Source organism: Halichondria panicea, chromosome 8 (genome assembly GCF_963675165.1).
Source record: "Halichondria panicea chromosome 8, odHalPani1.1, whole genome shotgun sequence".
In the NCBI taxonomy this organism is placed as follows: domain Eukaryota; kingdom Metazoa; phylum Porifera; class Demospongiae; order Suberitida; family Halichondriidae; genus Halichondria; species Halichondria panicea.
Genome location: NC_087384.1, coordinates 4,956,849 through 4,976,949, shown reverse-complemented (window position 1 = coordinate 4,976,949; position 20,101 = coordinate 4,956,849). Strand labels below are relative to the sequence as shown.

At 40.9% G+C, this 20,101-nt stretch overlaps 3 protein-coding genes and 2 long non-coding RNA genes across 5 annotated transcripts; 3 read left to right on the top strand and 2 right to left on the bottom strand.

Moving 5' to 3' along the window:
* The first annotated feature begins 44 nt into the window (after positions 1-44).
* LOC135340291 (syntaxin-1A-like) lies at positions 45-4,943 on the top strand. Its single transcript, XM_064536616.1, has 10 exons — positions 45-205; positions 319-514; positions 757-831; positions 1,104-1,180; positions 1,847-1,955; positions 2,899-2,972; positions 3,147-3,227; positions 3,406-3,453; positions 3,633-3,743; positions 4,643-4,943. Exons 1-10 carry the CDS (start codon positions 167-169, stop codon positions 4,772-4,774), a joined length of 942 nt encoding a protein of 313 aa, XP_064392686.1. The 5' UTR covers positions 45-166; the 3' UTR covers positions 4,775-4,943.
* A 127-nt stretch (positions 4,944-5,070) lies between these two features.
* LOC135340294 (syntaxin-1A-like) lies at positions 5,071-10,585 on the top strand. Its single transcript, XM_064536619.1, has 9 exons — positions 5,071-5,259; positions 5,465-5,551; positions 6,932-7,103; positions 7,329-7,405; positions 7,525-7,633; positions 8,791-8,864; positions 9,533-9,622; positions 9,927-10,085; positions 10,343-10,585. Exons 1-9 carry the CDS (start codon positions 5,215-5,217, stop codon positions 10,448-10,450), a joined length of 921 nt encoding a protein of 306 aa, XP_064392689.1. The 5' UTR covers positions 5,071-5,214; the 3' UTR covers positions 10,451-10,585.
* A 438-nt stretch (positions 10,586-11,023) lies between these two features.
* On the bottom strand, positions 11,024-14,729 carry LOC135340275 (WD repeat-containing protein on Y chromosome-like). Its single transcript, XM_064536599.1, has 2 exons — positions 13,871-14,729; positions 11,024-13,732 (listed from the first exon to the last, which is right to left on the bottom strand). The coding sequence occupies exons 1-2, from the start codon at positions 14,579-14,581 to the stop codon at positions 11,138-11,140; spliced, it is 3,306 nt and encodes a 1,101-aa protein (XP_064392669.1). The 5' UTR covers positions 14,582-14,729; the 3' UTR covers positions 11,024-11,137.
* Positions 14,730-15,049: 320 nt separating this feature from the next.
* Positions 15,050-16,011, top strand: LOC135340303 (uncharacterized). The gene is made up of 3 exons (XR_010396294.1): positions 15,050-15,252; positions 15,583-15,649; positions 15,731-16,011. It is a non-coding gene; the product is annotated as an uncharacterized LOC135340303 (long non-coding RNA).
* On the bottom strand, positions 15,995-17,297 carry LOC135340306 (uncharacterized). The gene is made up of 3 exons (XR_010396298.1): positions 16,735-17,297; positions 16,338-16,398; positions 15,995-16,261 (listed from the first exon to the last, which is right to left on the bottom strand). It is a non-coding gene; the product is annotated as an uncharacterized LOC135340306 (long non-coding RNA).
* Positions 17,298-20,101: the final 2,804 nt, after the last annotated feature.

The following is a 20,101-nucleotide window of genomic DNA, read 5'->3' as shown; positions in this document are numbered from 1 at the left end:
AATATTGGTCAGTGTTATTAACGGTGTTATACGGAAAGATATACAGAAACCACATGGCATTATTGGGTGGGGACCCAGAGCCACGTACTGCATTCCATTGTCATTGCAAACTGCAAAGCAAAGTGACAGTTGTGTAGCAGCCAATACAGTACTGGTGTGAATCAAGATGGCAATTGCAATGACTGATAGACTTTATGCTCTGAAGGTGAGAACAACTTACAGTATAGTAGCTTTTTTTGTCTATGCTTTATGCTATATTAACATTTCTGCTTTGATATTCATTCATAGACTGAATGTATAACGTTCCTTGTTGTCCAGGGTCGTGGGGGAAGTGGGTATGGCCAGCTGGAGCGTTCAGAGACGGGTAACCTGGGGATAGAAGAAGAAGACACAGAGCTCAACAAAGTGCTCTCGACAGTTGACGAAGTAACTGCCATGATCAATAGAGTCGTCGCTCTCATTGAGAAAGTCAGGGGCAACCATGGCAAGATACTCACCTCATTTCAGAACCAGAGTAAGTGTTAATTAAAAGCTGGTATACCGTATTGCATTTCATGGGCATTTCTAGTCTAGTGCCTCCAATATACATGTACACAATTTGTACATACCTAGATTGCCTGGCTGCCAAATTTGTCATCTGTACCTCATTCCATACTTGAGAACCATGTAATTACTGTGTGCTGACATGACAGTAACTGCTTGCGTCTGCAATATTACTCTTGTGTAGTGTTGTCATATTATGTTCTTTCTTTGTAGCTGCTCGTGAACAGAATGAGCAGTTCAACGAAGAAATCAAGACTCTCTCACATAAAGTGCACAACCAGTTGAAACGTGAGCGAATTATAGTATACTCTGCACATAAAGTGTGGATATAAAGCTGAAGTGATCAATGTTGCTGTGTGTAGGAGTGTGATAACAAGTTGTTTATGTAATCGTTCAGCACGTAATCGTGTTACTCAGTGTTAGTATAACCACTGGTACATTAAATGTATGTGTGGGGGGAGGCTATATTTGATAGCCAGTCACACACCTCACCACCTTACTCCCCTCTAATTGCTGCCATCACGGTAAAACACTCACACTCACACACTCACACACGACAGGCATGAAGGTTGACTTGGACGGTGTAGAGTCGGGTCCTACCAGAAACAGTGCTGACTTTAGGATAAGAAAAGCACAGGTATTGTTTATATGTGCCCTGCAATACAATTCAGGAAGTTTAATACATAATTATTGTTGTATAACAATGCTAGCAAATTCCCAGAGGAGGTACCGACTGTACAGCTGTACATGTTACATGTGAGAAGGGAGTATTTGGTTCTAAATGAAACTGCAAGCTTGCTTTGTACATGTAATTCCCGGGAAAAACTTTTGTTGTCCTATCTTAATCTATATAGTTGCAATTATGTATGAGGTGCCGTTTGTGTCAAAACACCATGTGCATGTTTAATGTACATGAAAATGCTCTTCACTGTATCGATAATTATCCCGATTTACTATAAATCGGCCCCACACTTCCAGATATACTTAACTTTATGAGCTGTTTGTGACATTATTTTTATGTTATGATTTAAAGCGTAACAGCAGGTAAAGGGTTAAGGCTGCAGTAACACAGACAGTAATCTGGACAACGATTTAGTAAATCTGAAGACCGGATACAGTGCATGAAGAGCATTTTCAACATTCAGATTCTCAACATGCAGTTTTTGCACATGATGTTTTGAAACAAATGGCACTCCATAGCAATGGGTGTTATGGAGATAGTAACGTAGCTTATTTTCACAATGCACACAATCTGGTCTGCACGGTAACTATCATTTCCTCATCCCCTCACACTCGCACACAGTACACGACTCTCTCCAGACGTTTCAAGGATGTAATGGAGGATTACAATGGTGTACAGGAGAACTATCGAGATAAGAACAAGGATCGGATCCAAAAACAGTTACAATACGGTACGCAAAATAAGTTACATCATGATACAAGAGTCAGCATAACAAATTGCTAGTTGGGTTTATGGCAAGCTTTGGTTGGTTTTGTATTTTCACTTGAGTGTAAACTAGCCTCTACACAGGCTCTCCTTTTTCTGTTCTTTATCACAATCGTTCAATAAGATAAAATACTGTATTATTCGTTCAATGAGATAAAATACGGTATTAATTGGAGGAATAAAGAAAGAAATAGACGTAGAGTTAGGAAAAAGGAGAGCCTGTATCGGGAAGTCGCGTGAGGGTAGAAGGGTGGTAGAAGGGTGAAAATGAGCGTGGGCATACTGAGCTAGAGATGTTGGACTGCCCACGCAGAGGTCTACGACTAATAAAACTTTGCCTGCAGCAAGCTGGACATAGACTTGGAACTGGAAGTTTGCAAGCACTATAGAGCTAGCTATACCTTAGGCTTAGCTAGATGATCTACTAGTCTAGATTGTGTGTTTAGATTCTATCACTATTACCTTTTCTTGTGTCTTTCTACATGCTATAGTAGAATAGCTTAGTCATCATTATCATATAGCAGGTAGCTACTGCCACCAGAGCTGGCCACGCTGGTTCTCTGATCTGACTTGCAGCACAGCTTGGCGGTTGTCTCAGTACAGTACAGTACAGTCTTACTCTGAATGCGTGGGAGAATACCTTACGTCACGATTGTGGGCTACATATCGCCCACGTTCATAAAAATCCTTGTGGATCACGCGATTTCCCAAACCAGGCCTTACTTTTTCTTAACTGTACGCCCATTTCTTTCTTTGCTGCCTCACAATGTCTTTCTTATGTTTATGGATGAACAGTGACAACAGTAAGAAAAAGTAAGGCCTGGGAACGAGGCTAAGTGTAAACACTGATAAAGTATATGTAGCTATATAGAGTTAGCAATTTTAGTCCAACGGTTTTTTTCCCACAGCTGGTCGTAACGTGACGGAGGATGAGGTTGATGATATGCTGGAGTCAGACAACCCTCAGATATTCACGCAGGATGTGAGTGGAGAACATTAATTCAAGGAAACCTCCTCTCATAATCCTGTTTTGTGATGTGTAGACTGTAACATAGCCCCTCCAGCACTATACGTATTGTAACCATACCCATACCTCACTCTTACAACCCCTCCCCCCCACACACTCACATCCTCCATCCCCACAATGTACATGTAGCTCCTCCTAGAGAGGAAGTCCGTCCTGGGAGAAGTGGAGACCCGTCATCAGGAGATAATGCAGCTGGAGACTAATATTCGAGTGAGTCAGCATCAATATAATTATTATACTGCACTTGCACATGTGTGGTTGTTGACAGGTCTTCTTGCCAAAATTATAAGGTGTTACTTTTACCACCTGCTTTTACTGTATAATATTACATGTATGTTGAGATCTGAGTTATCAATTATCAATTCTCCATATTAATTTTCAATTTCAGGAGCTCCATGACATGTTCTATGACATGGCACTGCTAGTGGATGAGCAGGTAAGTGAAACTACATGTATCAGTAAATCGTCAATTACAGCAACCTTTACTCTGTACAGTCCCATCATACTGAGTAGAACTATACATTGCCCTGAGTTATAAATGCTGAGATCATACAAATTGTTGTTTTTCTAGTAATGTTGATTTCATGTACCGTCGATAATTTGCTTCCCCGTCAGGGCGAGCTGATCAATGTGATTGAGAGGAATGTTGAGAATGCTGGTGTGTACGCAAACCAAGGACGGAAGGAGATTAGAAAAGCTGTCGTATATCACGAATCAAACAGAAAGGTGAGTACACATTGCTTCATGTTTATTTTATAGGAAGCCCCTCCTAGTAGCACTGTAAGTTTGTGTACCTATATAGACTACCTTTCAATTGTATCCAGTGGAGTCTTTGAATAACAGTACACTTTCGCCAATTGGCTCTCTGAATTACGGCCACCTTGATATACTGGCCGTTTTGTTTGTCACAGATTGCTAGCTTGACAATGACTGTACAAAGCTCGGGCCCTGAAATGGGGCCACCTCGCTATTCGCTATTCCATACATAATTATACTGGTCAGTTCTAACTGGCCCAAACCAGATCTTGAGTGCGCATGCACAAGAGAGGTATACGGTAGTGTCTATGTGTGTAGACTGCTACAGCTGCTCAAGGATCAATGAAGTGCAAGTAAGAGTTTCTGTAGTCTTCTAGTCATGGATTTTAATTTGTGCATTTGCAAAATAGTGATTTGTTCTCGAGTTATGCCTAGTTTTGCTTACTTGGAATGCCATTGCAGCCGGCTTTTCAGAAGAGTGCGTAGAAAAACTTATCCATGGAGTGTTGCGTTGCTACTCTACTTAGTAGATAGCTCTGCACTAGAACGCTAGCTATTTGTAGCTGCAAGAGTGAGAAGAGAGCTGCAAGGCTCACTGATGCAGCCATTACATTAATTTTTAGTAGACTTGAACTTTTGGCATCGATCGTTTTAATACCCAGTCTTTGAGTTTGGATTCTGCCTGCAAGCAGCATTATAAAAGCTATTAGTAGCTATTAGTAGCTTTATGTTATGTATAGCTTTGGCACCTTCACCGAGGCATCAGCACCCGCGGTGCTTTCATTAAAGAAAGGAGCCTTCACTGTAAATAAGTACAAACTACTGTAGTAGTACATTCCATGATTATTGTGTTTCCTGACTTCACACAGTTGAGGTGGTGCATCTGCTGCTGTGTGTGCAGTGTGCTCATAGGACTGCTGATAGTGGCAGCGATAATCGGAGTCATCGTTTACTTCCTAGTGATTCAGCCGATGCAAGGACTGCCTCCCATGACTGGTTGACACTTCGTGTGTAGGAAAATTGAATACAGACTGCATTGATAACAATTGTGTTTATAACCCTCAAATCATTCTCATAAATTTTTGTGTATAATCTCTTTTTGTGTCACATCTCTTTTTGTGTCACAGTGTGTGTGAAAAGCAAAAAAAATTGTTTTTGTTAAGTCTACAACATTTCACCCTTTACCTACCCTCGAATCAGTAAGAAACCGCGGCTTTTAATAACTGCTAGGTCATAATTATCCACCCACCTTTTTAGAATGGGCCACACCCATGCAGTTTGCCTGTGACGTCGTTGAACTTGGGCAAGGTCATGAACTAAATGAGATCAAATTGTACTGAGGTGGTTGCATGTAGTTTATATAGTGCAGTGTACAGAGTTATAGTATACCCTTTGTATTTAGCAATAGCTGTAATAACTACTGACTGTTTGAAGTTTTAGGATGGCTGTGGAAATGAGAGACAGGCTGGGGCAGCTGAGGCATGCTGTAAGTTACTGTTTTGACAATACATGATTGATCACCCACCCAATTCTTTATCAGTACTTGATCAAGTTAGAGCAACTACATATAGCTTGCTTGTATTCTAGCCTCACATGCACCTGTGTGTAGAAGCTAGCTAGTTTCAGTGCCCTCTATTGGCTTGTCATCAGAGCCATAATAATCATTATGCTTCTTTCTCTGTGTTCCCCAGCAACAATCATCTGTTCGAGGTGATGACTACGGTGTGGAGGAGACGGCGCTGGAAGGAAGCGAGTTCCTCGGATCATTCTTCCAAACTGTGAGACACCCTATAGGCCTATTGCATATTGTCCACCATGGGTACTATTCGTGTGTAAATAGTCAGTGCCGAAGTAGCGTTTACTGTATTAGTTGTCAAGACCAATATCGTGTTGTTGGTTCTCTCTGTTGGTGGATGTGTCTTGAATGGCTGCATCGGTTTTACTGTACTAATCAGGATGTGTAATTGACTAGTGTATGTACAAACAAGAACTAAAATTGAAAGCTTTTGTCGGTCTACACTTTGTTTTTGTGAGCAGTTTCACAATGTGTTGACCAGGTGTGTGTGTGTGTGTGTGTGTGTGTGTGTGTGTGTGTGTGTGTGTTGTACATGTAGGTAGCATCCCTTCAACAATGTGACGTTTGGCATTACTGTCAGCTACTACAGTAGTAGTCATTAGAGGAAGGAACCTTAAATGCCTACAGACATTTGTGTGTCTGTCGGTCAACTTGTTTTACCTGCGTTTAGTTTACTTAAAGCTGTCCACAGATGTGTTTTGCTATTTTACATACACCAGACCTTATGGTGGCATCAGAACTCTTGTTCTGATATATTGTTTACTGTGTAAGCGTTGGCATCTAAATCCGACACCTCCTTCCTGTAGTGCTTTATTTTGCTCTGTTCTTTAACATATGGCAGTGTGTATAGGGTCAATGTGTGTGTGTGTGTGTGTGTGTGTGTGTGTGTGTGTGTGTGTGTGTGTGTGTGTGTGTGTGTGTGTGTGTGTGTGTGTGTGTGTGTGTGTGTGTGGTGTGTGTGTGGTGTGTGTGTGTGTGGTGTGTGTGCGTGTGCGTGTGCGTGTGCCTGAGAAGTGAATGTTTTAATCCTCTCTGGCTAATGTGGTTGCGATGAATGGTTGAGAGGTGTGGTTGAGACTCATGACCTGTGTACAGTCGATTAGCTACCATAGCTCCCTGAATCACCGAGTGTCTAGCTTCAGTCTTAGCAGCACTCACTGTCAAGTGTTCATGTAGTCTTGTCCTACATGACCATTAATAGACTATGCTAAATAAAGATTTGTGGAGTTATGCTAGAGAAATGTGGCTGTAATAAGAGAATGGTGGCCTAATAGCATAGAATGATTCTATAAATTATATGGAGATTTTTTTAGGGCTCATTAACCTGGCTGTATTCTCGTCTTTTTCGTTTTTGTCACGACTACATTAATATTTAGCTCAAATCCCCCCCCCTCCTAAAATTTGCATCCAGGTACCAGTTGTGCGACTCTTTTTTTATACGGTAAAATGTTCTGGTGACTTCCCCCCCTCTAAATCAAAATCCTGTACGACACCCTGGTCACTGATGTGGAATGAATTCACCCACCCACCCACCCACCCATTCATACACACACACACACACACACACACACACACCCATCAGGTGGAAGACATCACCCGCACCGTCAACATGATAACGTCGCACTCTGAGAAGATCAAGCGCAACCACAATGTCATACTGGCCTCAGTGAGTAATTCAGATGCTAGGGAGAACACTGATGAACTCATGAACGAAGTCAAGAAGCTCTCACACAGGGTCCACAATGGGCTCAAAAGTTAGTTTCGTGGCTCGTTAAAGTTAGAAAAGATTCGCTGTTTAGTAAGAGATTGGGAGTCTGCATAGTGGACTGGACTAAGATAATTATACATGACATTGGGTTAATTGTTTGTGCTTGTGGTTATTTTTGGAACTGAAGCTTTTGTTGTACGTAAATATCCAGTTCACCCACCCACACAACACACACACACACACACACACACACACACACACGTACATATAGGCCTGAAACGGGATGTAGACAATGAGGAACAAGGCCCCAACAGGGACACAGCTGACTTCAGGATCAAGAAAGCTCAGGTACTAATCAGTAACGGATTCAATAGGTACCCCCTCCTAAAAGTCGGTAAATATGAATGAGAACTGCGTGTGTGATATCATAGCCTATTGTGTTTGTAACCCCTCCCCCTTTTACTCAGGTTGTCACTCTGTCTCGAAAGTTCAAGGATGTGATGGAAGAGTACAATCAGATTCAAGAGGACTACAGAGAGAAAAACAAGGACAGGATCCAGAGACAGCTCAAATACAGTCAGTCACACCAGGGATACAAAAGAAAGGGGATTGGAAACGACCGCCCACGCCCTGTGTAAAAGGACTGACATCCGGTGAAGCACTCCGCGTTATGATTCGCACTCGCGATTATTTTTGTTTTGACCGTACTCTGGTTGTATTTCAACTGTTTCTAGCTCTCCTATCCACTAGCGATCACTCAGGGGCTGGGAGGTACTCAAGAAAAGTAAGCTTATACCACTGACAAGCTCTAAGTCCATTGTCTTTACTCTGTTTCCAATTTTTGTTGAGTTTAGCTTAAATTACTCTATGTCATGTTTTCTCTGCCCCTCCTGTGAAGTCAAAACAGCAAAGGACATTGCTTGACTTGGTTATTATGTATCTAAGTGCTATATAGGATGGTTTCATGCTATAGATGAGCTGTACTGTTCATAAACGTTTGCAGTATAGTCCTTCAAACTGCTTTAGTATACTTTTAGACACACCACAGGCCTGTCCCTCCCACGACTTCATAGTAAGAGCTATTCTTTCTTGTATTATAATAGCATTTATTTGTCTAGTGATAGTGGCTGCGTGGCTTAGTGGACTTTTTAGAGCTAAATCCTCTTTACTTTTCAACATTAAAAATGATCAATTTCACTGTTTCTATGTACAACACATTGTAGAGGAGTCAAGACAGGTAATGAGCATGCTGACTATAAATATAATCCTTTGTAGTTTTAGCCACGCCCTATAACGCGGAATGCTTCACGCAAAAATACGCAAAAAATTTCGTTTCCAATCCCCTTCCTTTTGTATCCCTGGTCACACTTACATGTATCTTCCTACATAGAATAAGCCACTTATAGCTTAGCCTCGTCCTTACACCCACTTCACTTTAAGAGGCAATAGGCCTGTGTAGGAGGCCACTTATAGCTCATCTGCAGCCCACAGTATGCAAGTACAAGATTTCCCATACTTCAGTAATTTTATTAGGAAGGTGCCTGACTGAATTAAATTAATTGCCTATTTTTCGAGCAGCCATAATTATATTGATTGCTAACTTCAGTGGTTTTGTGGTTTTTTGAATCCTGACTTCTCCCCACTTAAAATAGAAGCTCACGCTTTTGTTGTAAAAACCCTGATACAACCCCTTGTGAATTATTATAATACTGACCAATTGTCGTTGTGTGCAGCTGGTAAGAGAGTGACTGATGATGAGGTGGAGGAGATGCTTGAGTCGGAGAACCTCAACCTCTTCACACAGGATGTGAGTTAGTTGATGCACGTACATATACTATTTTGCGCATTCTCTATAAAACATTGTGTTTGTTATGTAGTTACTCAACTGAAATTTCTGCTATTCTACAGCACGTCAAATTGTGCATTATTTACTAAGTAAACAGTACACATAAATTATCTGTGTATGAACTGGCTCTATAATATTATTATAATGTTGTGTATGTGTACAAAAATCGCTTTAGGCCACACAAACTTGATCACTTGTTTCTCAAGCATATTCTATTAAAAATCGAAGAGGGGAGGAGGCTCTTTTGAGGCTCTTTTAGGGGGGGAGGTGGGGTAAATACTTCTGGCCACGCCTCCTTACATGTCAGATACAAAATACCATCTTAAGAAAAATACACATACAAAAAATACATACATACACACCTTCTGCTGGTGTTTAGTTTATGTTTTCGCTTTAAAACAGCTGTCAAGCACAAGTCAGGAAAGGCACAAGGTGCCATCATGTGATGAGATGATAATTTTTTTATTTTAAACCTGGCGATTATTACCAAAGTAGCAGAGTAAATAAAAGGATTCAAGAGGGGTCAAAAAATCAAAGCGCGAGGGTCTGAGAAACAAGTCATGTGGGCTTAATACCTTTTTATGGAATTAACCCTCCTGCTGTCTGATATAATTTTTGTGTTTCTATAGATACTGATAGACACAGCTCAGAAAAGACAGGCCCTAGGAGAGATTGAGGCCAGGCATCATGAGATCTTGCAGCTGGAGGAGAATATCAAGGTGCATACCTCATACACATAGTAATGAATGTTGGGCATTGTGTGTAACTTCCTGGGGGACAAAGAATACAAGCACACTATTATTCTCACACCATCCATGTGCAGCACATTAATTTTATTGTGCTGTAGAATCCATAAGGATACTTGTATGTAATCGCATTTTTCTCTGTATTTCATTTTGTCCTGTCACAACTACATGTAGATCTTTGATCTAAGCATGCCGTTTGTAACTGAGCTCTCTAATAACTAAATTTAGCATTTCCAATAAATCACCGTGAAACTTACATACATGTATGTACATGTAGGAACTGCACGAGATGTTCTATGACATGGCTCTGCTGGTGGAAGAGCAGGGAGAGATAATCAATCGCATTGAGTTCAATGTGGAGAATGCTTCCGTGTATGTGCATCAAGGAGGAGTGCAAGTTAGACAGGCTGTCACTTACCACGAGAAAAACACTCGGGTAAGAAGTTTGTGAGATGAAATAAGTGTCCACATGCACGGCATGAACTGATCGACCATGATTGTACACAATAAGAGCTGCAAGTGAAACTTTCTTGCACAAAAGTTGTGTTAGCAGGTGTACCCTTAAGCGTAGTATTTTTTACCATGGGTCATTATACTATAATTATTCTGTGTGGTTTTGTGGCTTCTGCCCACCGACATCCCATTGTTGGTTTGTACATGTATTACTTTCACTTTATCCTCCCTTCCCCTCAGCTCAAGTGGATCATCTGTTGTGTGGTGACGTCGGTTATTGTATTTCTCGTCATCCTCATCGCTATAATTGTGATCGGTGTCCTCTGTCAGGGTGGGATGTGCAGCTGATTGCTGATTCTCACCTGCAAACATTTTTATTATAGACACATTTAGTAGACTTGTCATACTATTATATCAATACAGAATGTTCGTTTTAGTGTGCACATGTTCACTTTTGCTCAATACTTTGTTATTATACTGTCATTCATGAATTAGGGAAAGTGGGTGTGGGAATTAAAAAGGCATGATCGCACAAGTGCGCGTGTCTCACATGCCCATTAAAAAAAAAAATTTCTTCTCTCCGCGTGAATCGGTGTGTGTCTACTAGCTGTCAGTGTTGCAATTTACTTATCTGGCAATTAATTAAGTATGTTAAATGCAATACCCCAGCCAGAAACACATCGATCGATTTGCTCTGAAGAAAAAGGAGGAGCAAACTTTGATGAGTTACGCTTTAAATTTGACAGTCCCTTCCATGCAGGAACATCCTCCAAAGCCTCAGATCCCCAGACAAATCTATGAGCAGCAGGTACATAGTATACGTACATGGCTCTATTAGCGTAGCTTTGCGTGAGCAATGAATTAGATGATCAATGTGTGCAGTGATTTGCATGCTTCCCTCCCTACAGCTCGTGATTTGCTTATAAATAATAATTATTGTGTGAAGCAAGTAAAGACATAAACAAATCCTATAGCTAGTTGCCATACAGAACTTGTTAGTTCGTAACCATTGAAATGTTCATACTGTACAAAAAACTAAGGAAAAAGTGAATGCTCAGTATGAGGTTCTTTGATTGAAGACACTGATTCTTGTTCTTGGTACAAGATACAGGTATCTGAAAACTTGCATGTTTCACTGCTTCCGTCTGCTACATCACTTGATGCTTGCTCTAGTTCGATCACAGCCATATCGTCGCAAGGGAGGCTGTGATAAAGCCCTACAAATCTTCCTTCGACAAGTTTGAGCTTCTTGGGTACTAATGGCTCCCTGAAACGTGCTTTCCTCTCATAGCATTTACCGAGAATACTTGCTCCAAATCTCTTTTCCCCGTATGTACCTCCTACCGGCACTTTTATACCGAACATAAGCAAGGCTTCTTGTATTTGCTTGGCCTGACGCAGGATTTTAAACAGGTTCCTTGCAACTTTCCATTTTGACGGGCGTGGTCCAGATATTGTACGCAGAGTCTTGAATGATGCTATTCGGTTGATACCTGCAGGTAGAGTTTTTATGGGCAGTTTAGCTTGTTTAATTGGGTACTTTAGCTTCCAGAGTGTTTTCTCGCCAAATGTTCCGATGTATCTTCCGTTGAGAGTCCATACGCGAACAGAACAATCAGTGGAGGCTGTAATGAGAAGGCCTTTGTCTTCAGCAAGGTCAACAGACACAATGCTGGATAGATGACCACGCCAGGCAGTGGTAAATTCCGGTGGAGTACAAATTGGCCTTTGTGTTTCGGGAACGTCAACACAGTACTTGGCAATCTTCCAAATTTGCACGTATCCTAATGAGTTTCCAGTGATCAACAGAGAGTCTTTAGAGTCAACTTTCATTGAAGTGATACACTCCAGAGGCTGATTTTCTTCAGGGATGGTGTGTCGTGAGTTGTCCCAGATATTAAATTCTGCAATAAGCCCTCCCCCATTGTGATTCCACATCTGTACGAAGCCACCACCTCCACAAGCTATCAGAGAAGCAGACGACTGATTCTTTTGGTCACGAGATTTCAGAAGCAATATCTTCTCAATAGCATGTTCTGTGCTGCGAATCTCTGTATCACTGTTATGAGAGTGACACCTTGTTTTATCTCGTTTCAGGCAAAAGCTTCTTCGGTTCAGTTTGCAAATTGGTCTTTCCAAGTCTAGATTCCACACAATAATGTTACCATCATAGCTTGCAGATACTAGAGTATTCGGTTCCTGAAAAGCCATACAAAGAACGTCATCTTTGTGAACTCCAACTGCCCAGTATTTTGGAATGATGTCACTAGAGTGTCTCGTATCTCGGTAGATAGCCAGACAGCGGCTCCATCCACCTGCAACGATTCTCTCATTCATAAAACTGATGGAAGTTACCTCTGTGGTGAATGAACTTTCCAAAACAGATAGGCAAGCACCATTATTGAAATTCCATATCTTTATTGAGCCATCGCTGCTGCCAGTAATAAGTCTTCTGCCGGTCGGATCGAATGCCATAGCCGTGATTTCCATCACGCTATGACAGCAAGAAAATTCTATTGTTTTCTCTCCTGTGTCAATGTCCCAGACGCTCACAACTGAACCGTGGCATCCACTAACAACTTGGTTGAAGTTCTCATTATACAATGCAGCACACAATGGTTTCTCGTGGCTCGTAATCTCTCCCCTCAAAGCTCCTCTGGATACTTGCTCCTCGCACTGGCTCGATTCGAGAATTGCAATCTCATTGGTGGCGACCAATATGCTACCTGTGCGTTGGTGAAGATAAAATGCTGCAGGTGGGTGGGGCAAGAGAAGTTGGCATCTGCGGCAGTTCTGAACACACAGCTGGTGCTCAATGCTCCAAACACGAAGTTCAAAGTCTTTGGAGAGGCTTAGCACAAGTCCCTGTGCAGAATTGATGGCAATGTTCATTACAGCACTAGAATGGCCTTTCAGCGTTGCAATGGGCTTTCTTGTGACGTAGGGATTCCAATATCTCACAATTGCGTCCAAACCACCTGTTCCGATGATATTCCATTCATTGCAGTAGTCAAATGAGATCACACCTTTTGTCACTTTCATCACTGAGTCCAGTTTATGTGTATGCAAATCTGCTAAGTACAACGAGCTGTTCTCGTCACAACTGCTTGACATGATGTAAGACACACTAGGACAGTACTTCACTTGGCAGACCCAATCGTTGTGAAGTTTTGGTTTGTAAGTTATTTTGAGTCCATCTTGCTTATATAGCTCAGAAAAGGTTATTCGCTGGCATTCGTGGTGATTAGCAGGTGAACAAAATAGGCTGTTTGTGATATTTGAGAACTCCATGACAGTAACACCTCCTCCAGTGTCTCCAAGTACTAAAACTGCATGATTGACTTGCTTAGGATCGAACCAGTAGTACATTTGCACAACGGCAGAAGGTAATCCAATAATTTGAACATGGTGATCACAGTTAGCAGTGGCTAGATCAAACAGTGCAAGCATACAGTCAGTGTAGGAGACCATCATCTTGTTGATGTTTAGAAGTACAACCAAGTCAAATACCCACACATTCGATTTGCCGCAATCCAATGTTATGGCTCTCTGTAAAGTTAAATTACTTTTCCAAAAGCAGAGTGTCCCGTCTTTGCTGACACTCAGAAATCTTCCATCTTGAGCAGTTGTCTGAAAGTTAGTTGCGATACTGACATTAGTAAGTAATAATTATGTCTATTAGTACCTGTATTTTATCGGCTAGTAATTAACTACACCAACATTGAAATTATTACAGTACACTACATCGGACTTTATAATAACGCTTACACTGGTTAAAGGGTTGCTCGGATCAGGATTATCACAACCTGGCTGTGTTTCAGACATCAAACTGTTAGTGTGACCATGTCGCTGTAGCACCGGAAGATAAGTGATCTTTGAAACCATCGCCGCATGCATTGGGCTGTTCAAAATCTTCATGGGGTAGGGATATGGTAACAACTTTTCACCAGCCATGACTTCTTTTTCTTGATACTCCAATAGCATGTAAGTGCAGAACTCATCCCAGTCAACGGTTCCATCACAGTTCGTGTCAATCTTCATAAACATAATTGCCATCTGTTGATCATTCTTTCCTTTTCCCAGGATGTGACCAAATGCTGCTCTAAATTCATCAATGTCCAATCCATCACTTCCATTTTCGTCTGCCTCATGGAAAATTCTCATCAGTTCAACAAGGTGTTGCAAGTTAATCTGATCTTCAAGCTTATTTGATTTGCCTAATGCTTGTGAATCCACGGACGAAGCTCCATCTGCTCTGGCTACAGTTCCCGGTGAGCCAGTTCTTGTTGAACCAGTAGTATGTTCCTCTTTTGATTTTTTCTTCTTCATATCACGTACTTGTTTTATTTCCTTGGAAAGCAATGACCAACCTTTTAATCTACCATTCTGTGGTTGTTTTTTCCCACTCTCTTCTTCTATTGGCAGTGTTGCAGAGTTATCGTTAGTTTTAAGAGCCATCAGTTGCTCTTCAGCTAGCATTGACGATCGCCTTCTTTCTCGGTGATTCTTTTTTGGTGATTGTGGCCAAGGTACATGATCAAGCAATGCATCTTTAGACAATTGTCTACTATTTCTGGGGTCATTATCATTGGCTTCTGCCAGTTCCAGACCCAAACTACTACGTCTAGTCGCCATCTTCACAGTAGTAAGACCGGACTCAGACCCGTAGTAACAACTCCGCGCATGCGCATGCAGGGTTGGCGCATAGCCTCGAATCCACGCCGATTAGTATTTTAATCGCGGCGTACATTCGAGGCTAGATACAGCATAGGAAAGGGTAGCCTCGATCCCCGGCCGCTCTTCCTCGAAGAGAGGCCTGGGATCGAGGCTACCCTTGTGAAGGAGGCTAAGGAAAGGGATAGCCTCCTTCACAAGGCCTAAAGTAGGGTTTCCACACAAAAAATATAATCTCTGCAAAATGGTATTTTGAGTGATTGTGCATACAAAGCAATTAAAATAAAGCAGGCAGCCAAAATTTCGCGTTGAAATACCTTTTCTTTCTTGCACAATAGCAGCCGTAAACTCTCACCACAACTATGCGCTTGCATGCAATATTTCCACTCTAAACAAAGCACACTTCAAAGTTAAATTTCAAAACTATTGTTGAAGCATAGATAAAGGAATTTTGTGCTGCAATTCTACACTTCAAGGTAAGTAGTTTAGAGCAGAATTGAACCAATTGTATTTAGTTGTCAAAGCCTGGTGTATTTTTTACAACTACAACCAAAAATTTGAATTTTGTTTTGATGCTGCCAAAATGGAAATGTCAGTGCATTTGCTTTCCTCACCGTATTTTTGTGAAGTAGATTGGTGCATGTATCTATGATAATAATTAAAAGGAGAATCGTCCCATGTAACCACCAAACTACATCCTATGTATTTTTAGTTGTTTATTTCAATATTTAACTAGATTCTACTCCGTATAAACAAAGTAATAAACATTATGAAATGTCAGTGATCATCATATGTATTGTACACAGGCTGTTGAGTCAACAGAAGCCCTCCCCTCAATGTCTGAATTGAAAATTTCAGCCACCCAAGGCCAAGGTGACAATTTTATAGATGTGTACTATATACTACTGTATTATATGCAAGTTAGATTCACAAACTTTGTGTTCCTCACTGCAGTGGCCTTGTACATGAACTACAACAACAGGTGAACAATTTGGTGGAACTTGTCCGGTCCAAAAACTAAGAACTAAGTTTAGAGAGGTAAGAACGGAGCTGGAAGAGTCGTCACAAGTAGAAGTTGATGGCATTTGTGACATTTTAAAGGACCCTATAACAGGAGTGAACACTTAATACAACCATTGCATGTGTACTACACACATTTCTATGTAGTTTCTTCTGACTTTAAGATTGCATTATGTGTTTACAGTATTCTGACAATAATAATTTTTTCAAAGTTATGTCTCCAGTAAAAAGTCAATGGTTAGGTCAAAATAGCACACTTTCTGTTCTCATCATTAATGCAGTGCATGTGTTTTTGTTGAAAAGTTGGCTTATAACTGTTATATCATGCATGCATAGACCATAGATAGAGTAGATCTATATGCATAGACCAAGTATATAGTTTTCTTCAGCGTCTTGAAACTTGATTTAATCCAAGCTTAGTTTTTGGACAAATTGTTCACCTGTTGTTGTTAACAAGGCCACGCACTGCAGTGAGGAACAACAAAAATGTGAATCTAAGACTTAAAGTTGCATACTTATAATACAGTATAGTAATTATCACCTTGGGTGGCTGAAATTTTCATTTCAGACATTGAGGGGAGGGCTTCTATTGACTCAACAGCCTGTGTACAATACATATGATGATCACTGACATTTCGTAATGTTTGTTACTGTGTTACGGAGTAGAATCTAGTTAAATTAATATTGAAAAATAAACAAAACTAAAAATACATCGGATGTAGTTTGGTGGTTACATGGGACGATTCTCCTTTTAATTATTATCATAGATACATGCACCAATCTACTTCACAAAAATACGGTGAGGAAAGCAAATGCACTGACATTTCCATTTTGACAGCATCAAAACAAAATTTCCAATTTTTGGTTGTAGTTGTAAAAAATACACCAGGCTTTGACAACTAAATACAATTGGTTCAATTCTGCTCTAAATTACTTACCTTGAAGTGTAGAATTGCAGCACAAAATTCCTTTATCTATGCTTCAACAATAGTTTTGAAATTTAACTTTGAAGTGTGCTTTGTTTAGAGTGGAAATATTGCATGCAAGCGCATAGTTGTGGTGAGAGTTTACGGCTGCTATTGTGCAAGAAAGAAAAGGTATTTCAACGCGAAATTTTGGCTGCCTGCTTTATTTTAGTTGCTTTGTGTGCACAATCGCTCAAAACACCATTTTGTAGAGATCATATTTTTGTGTGGAAACCCTAACTGTGGATTAGGATCACAGCAAAGAAGCCTGGAGTCTCAGAGAAGTATGGCTCCAGGTCCTGTGGAGTAGGATCCCAGTCAGCTAAAAGCAGGAGCTATAATTCAAGCTTTCTACTTTAGTGACCCTGTTCCATTGTTCCTGGTATATTCTACAGCTTTCTACTTTAGTGACCCTGTTCCATCGTTCTTGGTACAGGATCACTTCAGTTATAAGTAACGCATGTGCAAGTTCTGTTCAAGCTACATTTTGCTCGCTTTTATTAGACAACGAAGCTTTAACACTGAAAGCTTCCACTATCCAAAGTACTAACTTGTTGTGTGGAGGCTACTCATGCTGTAAACGCAGTGCTAGAACATCCAGGTAAGCAGACCTAGTCACAAGCTTTTTAGTTTTTGCTCGACAAAAAAGCTTTAACATAAAAATCTGCCACTATTTAAACCAAGATATTGTTGTGTGAAGGCTATCCATGCTGTAAACGCAGTGCTGTGGCATCCAGGTGAGTAGAAAAGCCAATCACAAACAAACTAGAGCACTAAAGTGCAAACCCTCGGCTGGTGACATGATTATAAAGAAACCAGAAATATAATGCAGTCCATAATTATAGTGATGTTGTTATCATGTATGACTTGCACAGCAACTCAGGAGGAATAAAACTAAACCAGACTGGAGGCATGCTGAAACATTTGAGAACAGGTAGTGGTACTATAGATATATGCACTATGGATTAGGATCACAGTAAAGAAGCCTGGAGTCTCAGAGAAGTATGGCTCCAGGTTCTGCATGGAGTAGGATCCCAGTCAGCAGCAGGAGCTATAATTTAAGCTTCTACTTTAGTGACCCTGTTCCATTGTTCCTGGTATATACAGCTTTCTACTTTAGTGACCCTGTTCCATCGTTCTTGGTACAGAATCACTTCAGTTATAAGTAACACATGTGCAAGTTCTGTTCAAGCTACATTTTGCTCGCTTTTATTAGACAAAGAAGCTTTAACACCGAAAGCTGCCACTATCAAAAGTACTAACTTGTTGTGTGGAGGCTACTCATGCTGTAAACGCAGTGCTAGAACATCCAGGTAAGCAGACCTAGTCACAAGCTTATTTAAGCTTCTTAGCTTTTGCTCGACAAAGAAGCTTTAACATCAAAATCTGCCACTATTTAAACCAAGATATTGTTATGTGAAGGCTACCTATGCTGCAAACGCAGCGCTATGGCATCCAGGTGAGTAGATATACTCGTGACAAACAGACAAACAAACAAACTAGAGCACTAAAGTGCAAACCCTCGGCTGGTGACATGATTAAAAAGAAACCAGAAATATAATGCAGTGCATATAGTGATGTTGTTATCATGTAAGACTTGCACAGCAACTCAGGAGCAATAAAACTAAACCAGACTGGAGGCATGCTGAAACATTTGAGAACAGGTAGTGGTACTATAGCACTGTGGATTAGGATCACAGTAAAGAAGCCTGGAGTCTCAGAGAAGTATGGCTCCAGGTTCTGCATGGAGTAGGATCCCAGCCAGCAGCAGGAGCTACTATCTATGCTATAATTCAAGCTTTTACTTTAGTGACCCTGTTCCATTGTTCCTGGTATATACAGCTTTCTACTTTAGTGACCCTGTTCCATCGTTCTTGGTACAGGATCACTTCAGTTATAAGTAACGCATGTGCAAGTTCTGTTCAAGCTACATTTTGCTCGCTTTTATTAGACAAAGGAGCTTTAACACCGAAAGCTGCCACTATTAAAAGTACTAACTTGTTGTGTGGAGGCTACTTATGCTGTAAACGCAGTGCTAGAACATCCAGGTAAGCAGACCTAGTCACAAGCTTATTCAAGCTTCTTAGCTTTTGCTCGACAAAGAAGCTTTAACATAAAAATCTGCCACTATTTAAATCAAGATATTGTTCTGTGAAGGCTATCTATGCTGTAAACGCAGCGCTGTGGCATCCAGGTGAGTAGATATACCTGTGACAAACAAACAAACAAACAAACTAGAGCACTAAAGTGCAAACCCTCGGCTGGTGACATGATTATAAAGAAACCAGAAATATAATGCAGTGCATATAGTGATGTTGTATCATGTATGACTTGCACAGCAACTCAGGAGCAATAAAACTAAACCAGACTGGAGAACATTTGAGAACAGGTAGTGGTACTATAGATATATATTATGCACTGTGGATTAGAATCACAGCAAAGAAGCTTGGAGTCTCAGAGAAGTATGGCTCCAGGTTCTGCATGGAGTAGGATCCCAGTCAGCTAAAGCAGCAGGAGCTATAATTCAAGCTTTCTACTTTAGTGACCCTGTTCCATTGTTCCTGGTATATACAGCTTTCTACTTTAGTGACCCTGTTCCATCGTTCTTGGTAGGATCACTTCAGTTATAAGTAATGCATGTGCAAGTTCTGTTCAAGCTACATTTTGCTCGCTTTTATTAGACAAAGGAGCTTTAACACCGAAAGCTGCCACTATCAAAAGTACTAACTTGTTGTGTGGAGGCTACTCATGCTGTAAACGCAGTGCTAGAGCATCCAGGTAAGCAGACCTAGTCACAAGCTTATTCAAGCTTCTTAGCTTTTGCTCGACAAAGAAGCTTTAACAGCAAAATCTGCCACTATTTAAATCAAGATATTGTTGTGTGAAGGCTATCCATGCTGTAAACGCAGTGCTGTGGCATCCAGGTGAGTAGATATACCTGTGACAAACAAACAAACAGACAAACAAACAAACCAACAGACTACTATACCCGTGGCCGCCCACGCGCGCCTCGGGTAACAAACAAACTAGAGCACTAAAGTGCAAACACTCGGCTGGTGACATGAAACCAGAAGACCCAAAAGACTGATATAATGCAGTGCATATAGTGATGTTGTTATCATCATCATGCATGACTTGCACAGCAACTCAGGAGCAATAAAACTAAACCAGACTGGAGGCATGCTGAAACATTTGAGAACAAGTAGTACTATAGATAATATGCACTGTGGATTAGGATCACAGCAAAGAAGCCTGGAGTCTCAGAGAAGTATGGCTCCAGGTCCTGCATGGATCCCAGTCAGCTAAAGCAAGCTTTCTACTTTAGTGACCCTGTTCCATT

Coding starts and splice junctions, on each gene's coding strand:
- LOC135340275 (XM_064536599.1), bottom strand. CDS start 14,581: ATGCTAGCTGAAGAGCAACTGATGGCTCTTAAAACTAACGATAACTCT. Junction 13,733..13,870: donor CGAGCAACCCTTTAACCAGT/GTAAGCGTTATT, acceptor ACTAACTTTCAG/ACAACTGCTCAAGATGGAAG.
- LOC135340294 (XM_064536619.1), top strand. CDS start 5,215: ATGGCTGTGGAAATGAGAGACAGGCTGGGGCAGCTGAGGCATGCT. Junction 5,552..6,931: donor TCGGATCATTCTTCCAAACT/GTGAGACACCCT, acceptor CACACCCATCAG/GTGGAAGACATCACCCGCAC. Junction 8,865..9,532: donor TCAACCTCTTCACACAGGAT/GTGAGTTAGTTG, acceptor GTGTTTCTATAG/ATACTGATAGACACAGCTCA.
- LOC135340291 (XM_064536616.1), top strand. CDS start 167: ATGGCAATTGCAATGACTGATAGACTTTATGCTCTGAAG. Junction 3,228..3,405: donor AGCTGGAGACTAATATTCGA/GTGAGTCAGCAT, acceptor TTTCAATTTCAG/GAGCTCCATGACATGTTCTA. Junction 3,454..3,632: donor CACTGCTAGTGGATGAGCAG/GTAAGTGAAACT, acceptor CTTCCCCGTCAG/GGCGAGCTGATCAATGTGAT.